Source organism: Phyllostomus hastatus, unplaced genomic scaffold (genome assembly GCF_019186645.2).
Source record: "Phyllostomus hastatus isolate PE091 unplaced genomic scaffold, TTU_PhHast_1.1 phas_scaffold_93, whole genome shotgun sequence".
Lineage (NCBI taxonomy): Eukaryota > Metazoa > Chordata > Mammalia > Chiroptera > Phyllostomidae > Phyllostomus > Phyllostomus hastatus.
In genome coordinates this window covers 25,309,596-25,323,326 of record NW_025334042.1, presented here as the reverse complement: position 1 = coordinate 25,323,326, position 13,731 = coordinate 25,309,596, and the positions used below count along the sequence as shown (strand labels likewise).

The following is a 13,731-nucleotide window of genomic DNA, read 5'->3' as shown; positions in this document are numbered from 1 at the left end:
AGTCCCTTTGGGTAATTTTGTTGGGTTTTGTTTTTTTATTAATTTTAAGAAATAATATGCCTTTCTGTGATATAGTAAATGTGGAAACCTGGTCCAGGGCCAGAGAGGAAATAGTCTTTATTTATTTAAGCATTTATTTTTAATTTTTAATTATATTTTTCCATTACCATTTAACCTATTTGTACCACGGGACACCCTGCAGTCACCACACTATTGTCGATGTACATGAGTCTTTTTTCCTTTTTGCTCAATCCCTCCATTCCCTAACCTCCACTCTCCCACCCTCCATCAATAGCTGTCATCCTGCTCTCCATGCAAGAGTCTGGCTCTATTTTGGTTGTTGGTTCAGTTTGCTCAGTAGATTCCATATATAAGTGAAATCATATGGTATTTGTCTCTCTCTGCCTAGCTTATTTCACTTAGCATAATGTTCAGTCAGGTCCATCCATACTGTCACAAAGGGTAAAATTTTTCTTCTTTTTATGGCTGAGTAGTATTCATTGTGTAAATGTCCCACAGTCGTTTTATCCACTCATCTACTGATGGACACTTGAGTTGCTCCCGTATCTTAGCGATTGTAAGTAACACTGCAGTGAATATTGGGGTGTTTATGTTCTTTTAAATTAGTGTTTTGGGGTTTTTCAGATATGTTCCCAGAAGTAGAACCACTGGGTCACAAGGTAGATCCATTTTTAATTTTTTGAGGTATCTCCATACTGCTTTCCATAGTGGTGGTACCAGTCTGCATTCCCACCAACAATGCAAAAGGGTTCCCTTTTCTCCACATCCTTGCCAATGCTCGTTGTTTGTTGATTATTGGTGATAGCCATTCTGACAGGTATGAGGTGATAATCTTATTTGGTTTTAACTTCTATCTCTCTCATGATTAGTGATGTTGAACACCTTTTCATATGCCTCTTGGCCATCTGTATGTCCTCTTTGGAGAAGTGTCTATTCAGGTCCTTTGCCCATTTTTTAATTGGGTTGTTGGTTTTTTGGTGTTGAGTTTTGTAGGTTCTTTATACATTCTGGATATTAACACCTTATCAGATGTATTAGCAAGTATGTTCTCCCATTCTGTGGGTTGTCTTTTTATTTTGTTGATGGTCTTCTTTGCTATGCAAAAACTTTTTGCATATAAAGTTTAGTTTGATATAGATTGATATAGTCCCATTTGTTTATATTTTCTTCTGTTTCCCTTGCCTGAGAAGATATATCCAATAAAATATTACTACAAGCAGTGTCTGAAATTTTACTGCCTATGTTTTCTTCTAGGATTTTTATGGTTTCAGGTCTAATATTTAAGTCTTTAATCCATTTTAAATTTGTTCTTGTGTTGGTATAAGAAATTGGTCCAGTTTCATCTTTTTGCATGTGTCTGTCCAATTTTCCCAATACCATTTATTGAATAAACTGTCTTTAGTCCATCGTATGTGCTTGCTTTCTGTTGAGTATCAATTGGTTATAAATATGTGGGTTTATTTCTGGGCTCTCTGTTCTATTCCATTGAGCTATGTGTCTGTTTTATGCCAGTACCATGCTATTTTGATTACTGTGGCCTTATAGTGTAGTTTCATATTAGGTAGCATGATACTTTGTTGTTCTTTCTCAGGATCTCTGTTGCTATCCTGGGCCTTTTGTGGTTTCATATAAATTTTTGAAATATTCTAGTTCTGTGAAACATGTCATTGGTATCTTGATAGGAATTGCACTGAATCTGTAGATTGCTTTGGGTAGCATGGACACTTTAATGATGTTAATTCTTCCAATCCATGAACACGGTATGTGCTTCCACTTATTTCTATCCTCTTTAATTTCTTTCTTCAGTGTCTTAGAATTGTCCGAGTATGGGTCTTTTACATCCTCGGTTAGATTTATTCCTAGGTATTTTATTCCATTTGAAGCAATTGTGAATGGGATTGTTTTCTTAATTTCCCTTTCTGTTAGTTCATTATTGGCATATAAAAATGCAACTAATTTCTGAGGGAAAGCTCCCAAGCTCATTTTACAAGGCCAGCATTATCCTAATTATAAAACCAGATAAAGACACTACAGAAAAAGAAAATTACAGGCCAATATCCCTGATGAACATAGATGCTAAAATCTTCAACAAAGTATTAGCAAACTGAACACAGCAATACATCAAAAAGATCATACACCATGATCAAGTGGAATTTATTCCAGGAATGCAAGGTTGGTAGAACATTTGCAAATTAATAAATGTCATTTACCACATAAACAAAATGAAGGGTAAAAACCACATTAGGTGCAGAAAAGCACTTGTTAAAATTCAGCACCCATTTATGATAAAAACTCTTAGCAAAGTGAGAATACAGGGAACATACCTAAATATAACAAAGGCCATATATGACAAACACACTACCAACATCATACTCAACAGGCAAAAACTACAAGCATTCCCCTTTAAAATTGGGTACAAGACAGGGATGTCCACTTTCACCTTTTTTATTCAACATAGTGCTGGAAGTCCTAGCCACAGCAGTCAGATAAGAAGAAATAAAAGGCATCCAAATTAGGAAGGAAGAAGTAAAACCATTTTTGTTTGCAGGTGACATGCTACTGTACTTAGAAAACCCCAGAGATTCCACCAAGAAACTACTGGAACTGATCAATGAATGCAGTGAAGGACCAGGAAACTTTTTATGTAGATCATTGATGTTGAGAATAGGAATAGTATCTCCGATTTCTGATATATTAATTTCATTGTGTCTGGTAGATAACAGTTAGAACAGCTTTACCATGTGTACACATGTATATAAATATGTAAATGTGCATAAACTTTTTTATATATAATAATAACTCTTCCGAGGTCAAATTTACAAAAGGGAAAGCGTTAACATTGCTTTGTGTTAGACAAAGTGCAATTTCCTTCAGTAATCTTTATATATACACAGTAACTCTAAATATAGGACCATGGGTCCGCTGATAATAACTGGATAAAGGAACTTAAAAAGCAGAGCACCAAATTTGTTCTGAGGCTGTCAGCCCCAGTATGAAGTAACTATTAGGCAGCTGAAAAATCCTATAGCTTAGATACTATATAAATTTCTGGTAATCAGTATCTTGAAATACTTCACAGATTTTCAGGTCATTTCATTTATGAGAGGAAGTAACGATTCTTCATTTACCTTAAATCTTTTATGTTGACGATTCTATCCCTAATTAACAAGGCATTGGCATTTTCACTGTGAAAATGGTTTTCCTGGATTTATAGCTTAGTCCATTAGTGTAGTGTTTTAAAACTGACTAGTATTAGCCTGGATAGTTATATTTATACAAAATCAACTTAAAAATTGATTTTGGAGTATCTTAATTTTAAAGATCATATCAGACATCTGTTCTTCCTGTGTTGGGTCTACTCTATTAAAGTATTAACTTCTGGAGATCTAAGGAATAAATGTAGCACACTCCACTTCCAAGACCGATGGCTATCCATTGCCATTCCCTGGTTGGGACTCGAGGAAAGCCCAGAGAGGCACACCCTGACTGTTATAATAATAATGGTTGTATTTTCTTAAGCACTTACTATTAGGCCATATGTAAAGTCCCATTTAGTATTCCTAACAGCCCTACTAAGATAGGTTAGGGTGGTGTCCATTTTACAGATTAGGAAACTGAGATTTTCCTCAAATAAACATTATCTGATTCACCTTCTGATGCCCTTTGATTGATTGATTCCTGTCATCCCTGTCACCTCTGGTCCATTCTGTACATCACTACCGATTCCACCCCAGTTCTTTACAACATTCTTCTTCAAAAGCACTTTGGAAGACTTCATCTGCATAGGGCCAAAGCCCACACTTCAGTACTCACAGATTGGCCCCATTTCTTTAACCCTACATCCACACCCTCCTTACCAGAACTTGCTGTACATCTGTACATACCTACCCCAAGGTGATCCAGCCTGGTCCCCTGCCCCAACTTTGTCAAATGCCTGCTCTTTGCCAGGCACTCGGTTAGAATCTGAAGTACACAGTTCCTGCCTTTGAAACTTTATAGTTAGTGGCAAGACAGACCTGGGCACAAATCACTTCTCTTTACATTGTTATTACAGTATTATTGACTGTATTTCATATGCTGTGCTCTACATGACCTCGACTATTTTGTAAGTACCAATCTGTACTTCTCAATCCCTTCATCTTTTCACCCAGTCTCCCTCCCCCTCTCCCCTTCAGCAACTGTCAGTCTGATCTCTATATGTATGAGTCTGTTTCTGTTTTGTTTGCTTGTTTATAGTATTCTTTAGATTCCATAGGTAACTGAAATCATATGGTATTTGTCTCTTGACTTACTTCACTTAGCATAATATCCTCTAGGTCCATCCATGCTGTAACAAATGGTAAGCTTTTGTTCCTTTTTTATAGCCAAGTAATATTCCATTGTATATATGTACCACACCTTTTTTTATCCACTCCTCTATCAATGGGCATTTGGGTTGCTTCCACAGCTTGGTTATTGCAAGTAATGCTGCAATGAATATAGGATAGGGGTGCATATATTCTTTTGAATTAGTGTGTTGGTTTTCTTTGGGTATATACACAAAATTGGAATTACTAGGTTATAAGGCAGTTCCAGTTTTAACTTTTTGAGGAAACATTATCCTGTTTTCCACACTGGCTGTACCAATTTGCATTCCCACCAGCAGTACATTAGGGTTCCCTTTTCTCCACATCCTTGCCAATGCTCATTGTTTGTTGATTATTGGTGATAGCCATCCTGACAGTTGTGAGGTGATACCTGATTGTGGTTTTAGTTTGCATTTCTCTGATTAACACATTAAACATGTTAATATGTCTTCTCTAATAGACATTAAAAGATGTCTGTTGGCCACCTTTAATGTTCTTTGGAGAAGTGTCTGCTTAGGTCTTTCCCCATATTTTTAATTGTTTTTGTTTTTTTTGTGGTTCTTTTCTTTTTTTTTTTTTTGGTGTTGAGTTATATGCATTCTTTATAAATTGTGGATATTAACTCCTTATCAGATGTATCAATGATGAATATGTTTTCCCATTCAGTAGATTGCCTTTTCATTTTGTTGATGGTTGCCTTTGCTGCAAAAACTTTTTAGGGGGAACACTTCGTAAAGTATATAATTTTCTAACCACTATGCTGGATACCTGAAACTAACACAAAATAATACTGAATGTAAGCTGTAATGGAAAAAAAGTTAATTAATAAAACTTCAATTAAAAATTGAATGGGATATTAAGTAAAAGTGAGTTAAAAAAGAAAAGGAATGCTACAAAAATTTCTATTAAAATAATCTTATTTACATATTTTTTAAAAATCACTTCTTTACATTTATGTACCCAGTTCCAGATTGGCTTAGAGCTCTTGCCCTTGGTGAGACTGTCTCAAATCATTCAAGGCCCAAATGATGCCGCCTTCCTCTGGATGCAGCCTGAGCTGACTATCAAATATCTATCTTCAGGTTTTGACCTTCTTTTCCTGTGATTGGATCTTAACCCAATTTTAGGTTACAGATTTCATAGGCAGAGTCAGAATTTTAATGTGTCTTTCATCTCTAAACTCTAATATTTAAAGGGAAGGTTGATTAATTGGCAAAAATCTATAAAATTTTATAAAGAAAGTTTTGGTCTGGGACTACCATACTTTTAATATATTGTATTGTGTTCTGAAACCAACATGTATTAAAGTATAAAAATTAGTTTGGCACACATATATGACATACCATTTGTTATTCTGAATTTTTAAACCTTGGTGCCAAGTCTTTTTTTTAATGAAATCAATAATATTACTGTGACACCTTCCTTTCCATTAGTTATCAGCACAGGAAGAAAGCCTTTTGCATATGAGCCAAGCCTTAAAAAGACACCAATAAATAAAATATCCCGGCTCTAGTCCTTTGAGTTGGGTGATCTGTTAAAATTGCCATGAAAGATAAATGGTGTGAGCAGGAACAGGCCTGAGTCAGGACATAGGAAACCTGGTTTCATCCTGGCTCCACTCACCCAGTGGGTGACCGTGATGCAGTCAGAAGCACCGTGAGCTCCAGTTTGGCCTCCCTTGCCTGATAACGCTGTCCGCATCATAGCAGGCGTAGTGGGGTTTGGACCCACCAAAGGGTGGGTGCCTCTCTTTGTGCTGTTAGATGAATTTTATCTATGTACTTACTTATATTAATTTGCTAGGACTACCGTAACAAAACACTCATAGACTGGGCGGCTTAAACAACAGAAATTTATTCTCCCATCATTCTTGAGGCATAAAGTCCAAGGTGTTGGCGCATTTGGTTTCTTCTGAGCCCTCTTTCCTTGGCTCGCACATGCCACCTTCCTGCCATGTCCTCACAGGGTTTTTCCTGTGTGTGCACATCCCTGGCATCTTTCCATGTGTCTGTGTTTCACATTCTTATAAGGACACCAGTCTGACTGGATTAGGGCCCACGCTAATGGTTTTATTTTAATATCATCACCTCTTTGAAGGCCTTAGCTCCAAATATAGTTGCATTCTGAGGTACTGGCAGTTAGGGCTTCAACTTTTGAATTCTGAGGCGACACAGTTCAGCCTATAACATCTATTTAAAATAACACTCTTTGTTTTAAATTATATGTAGAAAAACTGGTATAAAGGAGAAACTAAAAATAGCCTTCTACACACTTACTGCCTGTTATTAAAAAGGGGAGGATATAAGTACATAAAAAGAGAATTCAAACTGTATAAAAGGGAAAATAATACTCTCCTGGCCCCTTCTTTCTGCACTAAGGGAACTTCTTTCAATACAGTTACATAGATGTTTGCTATATAGACACCAGGTGCCTTTTTTTTCATGTCTTAATGTATCGGACAGAATACAGATACCTCGGTATCTGTGCACACTGTGTTGGCCTTCTTTCAAAAGACAGCATAGTATACTATTGTATATGTACCAGATTTTAATTTAATTAGACACTTGTTAATGGGCATTTAGGTTGTTTCCAGGGTTCCTCATCTGCCCCCCATTTTCCTCACCCCCATTGCAAGCAATAGAGTTGAACTCCTTTTAAAAACCCATGATGGAAAAAAAACAGTGACAAGCCACCTAACAAAAATAACTAGCACCCAATGTTGATGAAGACAGCCTTTGCTTTCCCCCCTTCGGTTTACTGGTCCTGACTAGAGGGGCTGTGAAAGGTGTTTTGGTCTGTCTTACCTTCCTGAACCCGACCAGATGCCAGTACCTCTGCTTCCTCTCTTCCTTGGACAGTGTCAGCTCGTCTCCATACGGCAGTTCTTCTTTCTCAGGAAGAAGAAGTCTATTCAAATCATTAACAGGCATCGACTATTGTTAGTTGAATTAAACAGTTTTTCTTCTAAGAATTTCTGTTTCCACGCCTATGGGTGCACAGATCCACTGTTTGAAGAGGGACCAGCTTTTTCATGGACCGTGAGCAGCCTTACTGCTAATCCAGATTTACAGTTGAGACCGGGGTACCTGGTGCTGTTGGGTTCTCAGACCCCCCAAGCTAGGGGTGCCACTCTAAGATGGATTGCCAGGAGGAGGCCCCCATGCTGTCATTCTGCAAGCCCAGCCGCATAGCCACAGGTTTCATCTGGCGTCATTCTGCACGCTGTGCCACGGTGCAGATGTTCTTCGTGAGAAATTACCTTCATTTCTGACTCATTTTAGGAAATGAGGCAGTCTATCAGAGGTGTTTCTTCATTTCCATACCCCTGGAGAGTTCATTTTCTCCTGGGATTTCTAACTGCATGTGGGCAGTGCTTTACTTACCCCGATGTGAGAAAGATGAACAGTCCTCTTCTAAAGCAGCCCTTACTTCCCTGCAGAATCCAGTGTGAGAGCCCAGAGGTAGCTTGTGCACTTATTGACATAAGTATTTCGGAGGCTCTGGTCTCATGATGCTTGTGGACGTGCTGTGTGTGTGGGCTTTGGTGCAGGAAAAATGTAATTTAGTAACAGATTTAAAAGGTTGTCTGGAGTGTTTCTAATTACTATTTGTTTAGTTCACCATTGCCTAATAAGTGGATTTAAGTAATCTTGGGGGCAGGGAATGTAATGTTCATATTATAGTCAACCGTGCAAATCAGATTCTAACTAAGCATTGCATAGAACGCACCATGGAGTCAGTTCATAGACTTGTGCCATTGAATTTAAAATTTAGAACAGAGAGCACGTTTGGAATGGGCACTTCCCACCTGTCATTCACCACCATGAATTACACAAATGTCCAAAATCAACCTTAGTGTGAGGTACAACCTCATTTAAAATGCGTCAGTGGCCTTTGGCATTCAGTTCATTAAAATATATGTTAAGGATAAAACTATTTCCTTTACCATATTGCATATATAACTCTAAGCAGCCACATTTCATTAGCATAGTTGAATTAAATCCTTGGGCTTCTCTGGATTAATATGTTAAAGTCTTTTCAATTGGTTAAAAAAAACTATTAATTTAAGATAAGAAGGAGAGAGGGAGAACTTACAAGCTTCCGTTTGCTTTTGGTATTCTTCTTCCCTTAGTGGCTGTAATAGGAAACTGAAGTATCCAAAGGGCCTAGAACAGTGGTTCTCAGCCTTGGCTGAACCTTGGAATCAGCCTGGGAGCTTTAAGAAATGCTGATGCCTGGGTCCCAACCCCAAAGATTCTGGTTTAATCGTCTAGAATGCAGCCTGCACTGGAATTTTTAAAAGCTCTGCCGAGGATGTTATTGCACACTGTGAGTTGAGAACCACAGACCTGAGATATCTGGGACCCAAGAGGTCATCACCTTCGGCAGTGCTCAGTCTTGGTTGCAGACTGGTTTTACCTAAAAAGCTTCTCAAATAAACACTGATTCCCTTACCAATTGAAACCATGTTTACAGGGGAGGAAGCCAGTATTTTTAGAAAGCTTCTAGATGATTCTTATGCACAGCAAGGGTTGTGGTCAACTGACATAACCTAAGCATCCCATATCACAGGTATGGGCAAATGTGAGCTAGAAGGGTCAGATGTTACGGAGGCCGGTCTGGGACTCAGGTCTGATGCCTCTGACCAGTGTCTCTGTTGCCTGACACTGCCTCCTTATAGTACATGCCTGTTGTATTTATTAATGCCTCCTCATCCTTCAGGTGATGCTCCTGCCTCCAAGAGGCCTTTACTGAGAACTCCCAGTCTCCCATCCGGTCTGGGTAAGGTGCCCTTTGTATCTGAGCAGCAGCCTTACTTATCTTTCCCCTCTGTCAGCTCCAGCAGGATAGAGCCCATGTCTTTCTTGTCCTTTCTGTAACTTGCTAGCATGCCCCTGAGTCACAGACACTATTTATTGTATTGAAATTCCCTAACTTTTTATTTATCAATTAGTTCACATGGATTGCTAAATTTTAAAAAATCCATTCCCATATGCTATCTTCTGAAAGTAGTTTCTAAAAGCAAAAGTTATTTCTTACCTGTCAACAGCCAAGGTCTCACACAAGGGCTTCCTACCCCTGCCTTCCAGAAGAGGGCTTTTGGGCTGAACAGAAAAAAAAAATGTTTATCAAGGGGGTTTTGATGACAAAATAATGAAAATAAAATTTTAGTGACTGTACTTGTTGCTCAAGATACTTACAATAACCAGGATCTTTTGAATAACATACTTAAAGTATGTATGTCATACACGAAAGGGAGGGAGTATGTAGCACTACCGTAGGGTAAAAATTTGAAGAAAAGTAGTGCTATTTCATGAAAATAGGTATTAAGGACTAAATTATTTCCTTTACCATATTGCATATATAACTCTGAGCAGCCATAGTTGAATTAAATCCTTTTTAGTTGATTTAAAAAACTATTAGTCTGTCATCCCAGTTTGCTTAACATTTTGCTTGGCCAGGGTCTTATTTTTATTTGAAAGTATAGTCTTATGTTTACTCTTGTAGCTGTGACAGCAAGTGGATTGCAGCCCGTGCCTCTTCACTTTACAGGTGGCTGTGAGGCTCCACAAAGGAGTAACAGAAAATACCTGTTTTCTTGTTTGGAGAATTCAGAGTTCAAAGTTTTTGGAGCAAACACTGTAAACTCGGCAGTGTTGTAGGGTAGATATTAAGATGTGGTAGACAGGAGAGAATAATGACCAGCGTGTGTGAAAGCATTACAAAGTCTCAATAAGACTTTGTAGGTTCATGCTTTATAATAGGGGAATCTTCATGTGCAGGTAAGTGGTCAAGGTGGCAGCATATAAGTAAAGCTACCATTTACCAGGGGAAATCTTCCTAAAAGAAGTATTCTTAAAAATTTCAGGGAAAGCTAAGTCATTGACCTGGAGGTCCATGAACAATATTTTTATATCAAAATAACTTTCAACGTAAGACCTGGAATTGTAAATTCCTGGAAGGAAAAAGGTGGTAAGCTCCTTGATAGACATCTTGGCAATGCTTTTTTGGATGTGACGTGAAAAGCAAAAGCAACAAAAGCAAAAATAAATAAGTGGGACTGCTTCATACTATATAAGACTTCCACACAGCAAACAAAACCAACCTACCAAATGGGAGAAAATATTCACAAATTATGTGGCTGATAAGGGGCTAATCTCTGAAATATATAAAGAACTCATATGGCTCAATAGCAAAAAATGCAGTTAAAAATCTGAAGAGACACTCTTTCAAAGAAGACATGCAGATGGCCAGCAGGTACATGGGAAAATGCTCAGTGTCACTAATCATCAGGGAGATGCAAATCAAAACCACAGTGAGCTATCACCCCACACCTGACAGGATGGCTGTTATCAAAAAAACAAGACATAGGAGTTGACACAGATGTGGAGAAAAGCGAACCTTTGCGTACTGTTGGTGGGATTGTAATTTGGTGCAGCCACAATGGAAAAAAAGCATGGAGATTCCTCAGAAAGTTAAAAATAGAATTACCATATGACCTAGCAATTCCGCTTTTGGGTATTTATTGAAGAAAGTGAAAACGCTAACTACAGAAGATATATGAGGTCTGTCCAGAAAAAAGTCCAACCATTGTTAATATAATGAGAACGGTTTGCGCAACATCAATATAACCTGGCAACCAAGGAGAGTGAACTGGAATGTGCATGTGTGAACAATGACAACTTCACTGTACTAGTCAATGGGGGTGGCAGATGCTGTTGAGTGAGCATGTGTACTGTGTGGCTATCACATTGAAAAGGACTGAGTGAGTCATTGCTGCATTATTTACATTATTTAAAAAGCTAAGTGTCTATTAATGGATGAATGAATAAAGAAAAAAACTATATAATGGAATATTACTCAGTCATAAAAAAGAATGAAATCTTGCCATTTGTGACAACATGGATGGAACTTGAAGGCATTATCCTAAGTGAAGTAAGTCAGAGGAAGACTAATATTGTATGTCTCTTACAATGCGAAAGCTAAGCAACAAACCAAGCTTATAGATACAGGGAACAGATTGGTGGTGGCCAGAGGCAGGGGGTGGCTTGTTGGGAGGAGTGGGTGAAGGGGATATAAATTTCTTTTAAAAATCTGCTACAGGTGTATGACATACAAAAATAACTCTAATTATATTGTAAAATAAGGTACAAAGTGTTCATGATTTTTTTAAAGATAAAGTAGGAAATTTTAAAGAAGCACCCACTTGCAGTGTCTCCTTTGCTACTACTTGGATGAAAAACTAACCAATAAAAGCTTTTGTTGAATAACTATTTCTCTTATACTAATTTGAGAGGCTTGGGAGTACATTCTGGAAGCGAAGGAGGAGGGAAAGGAAGAGACTTGATTAACTAAGTAAGGCCCAGTGTTCAGTGGCTTTGTTCGTGCTGTGCTATGGAACCTTTGTGACTGCCCTGCACGTTAGGCTTCCTTCACAACAATTTTAACATGTGAGGAGGTATACGAGGTCTGTCCTGAAAATGTCCAGCCATTGGTAATAAAATGAGAATGGTTTGCTTGACATTGGTGTAACCTGGAAGCCAAGGGGAGTAGACTGGAACATGCATGCATGACCATTGATAACTTCACTGTACCAATCAGTAGCAGTGGTAGACACCATTGAGTGAGCATGCCATTGAGTGAGCATGCATACTGTGTGGCCATCACATTCAAAATGAGTGTGCAGAGCAATGAATTTGCATCAAATTTTGCATTAAGCTGAACATTCCTCCATGGAAACTATTTGCATGATTCAGAAGACTGCAGCTATGGGCAGCTGGTGATTGGCGGCTTCATCATGACAACACATGCGCCCACTCATGCATCACATCTCATGCAGAGATTTTGGCCAAATATCAAATGGCCCAGGTGACTCAACCTCCAGGTGACTCAACCTCTCTACAGCCCAGATTTGGCACCCTGTGACTTCTGGCTTTTCCCAAAACTAAAACCTCCTTTGAAAGAAGAGATTTTAGACTGTCAGTGAGATTCAGGAAAATATGAATGGGCAGCTAGCTGATGGCGATTGGGAGAACTATGTGAGGTTCAAAGGTGCCTACTATGAAGGAGACTGAGGCGTCATTGTTCTGTGTACAGTGTTTCTTGTATCTCCTTCCATAGATGTCTCTCTTTTTCATATTATATGGCCAGATACCTTCTGGACAGACTTTGTATATGCACCTGTCCACTAGGGAGCAGAACTAAAATTTGAATACATATAGATCTGTCTCATTCCAGAATCTTTGTATTTTCCACCAAACTTGACTTCTTCTGTCATGAGAGTAGGGTGGTCTCTAGAAGAGGTTGTTATTAACTATGAGTATTTACCATGCTGATAGAAGAGAGATGACTCCTGCCTCCCTCAGAGTTGTTATTTAACACCAGTAAATTAACATTTATAAGCTTCTGTCAAACAGTTAAAAGCATTTCTGCATAATGTCCTATAAAGTTCTGACTTTAAAAATGACATGTTGTTATTGCAGTGGTCCTCTGAGTCCTAGGGATACAGTCGTTGTCATGACTTGAAAAGAAGGAAAGGAATAATCAGCAATGTCCACTTATGTTCAAAACACAGAGAGCATCACGTAGGATCTTGTGCTCTCTCCAACATCAGGCATTTGACATGGGGGAGACAGCAAAGCAAAATGCTTAGTAATTGCACTTTGCCGTGCAGTTGCTGGGTTTGAGAATCCTGACTGTGCTGCCCATACTAGCTGTGTGATCTCAGGCAAGAGACCTGAGCTCTTTGTGCATCTATAGTTCCTTTTTAGTAAGATGGGAACAGTAATAACTTGATTGTCATTTTAAGAATCGGAATACCATAAAGTGTACTAAGAGTTAACATTGTGTGCCACAAAGTAAGTGCTCAGTAAATGTTTACCTGTTCTTGGTGGACAAAAGCTAGATGCCACATGGCCGGGTGATCCCACTACCAGGTATTGACTGAAGAAAAATGAAAACCTGTGTTCATCTAAGCCCTTTTAGCAAAAGTTTATAGAAGTTTTCTTCATAATAGCTAAAACCTGGAAAGAACTCAAACATTCATCAAATGGAGAATGGATAAACTGTGGTATATTCATACTACAGGAGCAAAAAGGAACAAATTACTGATCCAGGCAACACCGTGGATAAACTCAAAAGCATTATGCTAAGTAAAAGAAGCCAGATACAAAGGCTGTGTACTCTTCAATTCCATTTACATGACATTCTGAAAAGGCAAAACTGTAGGACGGAAATCCTGTTGTCGCTTGCCAAAGACTGCAGTCGGGTGGGAGAGTGACTGCAAGAGGGAACTCCGGGGAGTGACAGGAATAGATGGAGCCGGTGTCTTCATTGTTGTGGACCTCACACGATTGTGTTCATT

At 38.6% G+C, this 13,731-nt stretch overlaps 1 protein-coding gene across 3 annotated transcripts in view; it reads left to right on the top strand.

The window, feature by feature from the left end:
• The window catches only part of ANO6 (anoctamin 6), a 192,765-nt gene that overhangs the window by 38,778 nt on the left and 140,256 nt on the right, over window positions 1–13,731 (top strand). The window contains exon 2 of one of the 3 annotated variants that reach the window (XM_045829292.1): window positions 9,090–9,149. The exons of the other annotated variants lie outside the window; for them this stretch is intronic. Coding sequence (XP_045685248.1) covers window positions 9,090–9,149 — 60 coding nt within the window. The remainder of the gene's footprint in view (window positions 1–9,089; window positions 9,150–13,731) is intronic. 3 annotated transcript variants of the gene reach the window in all.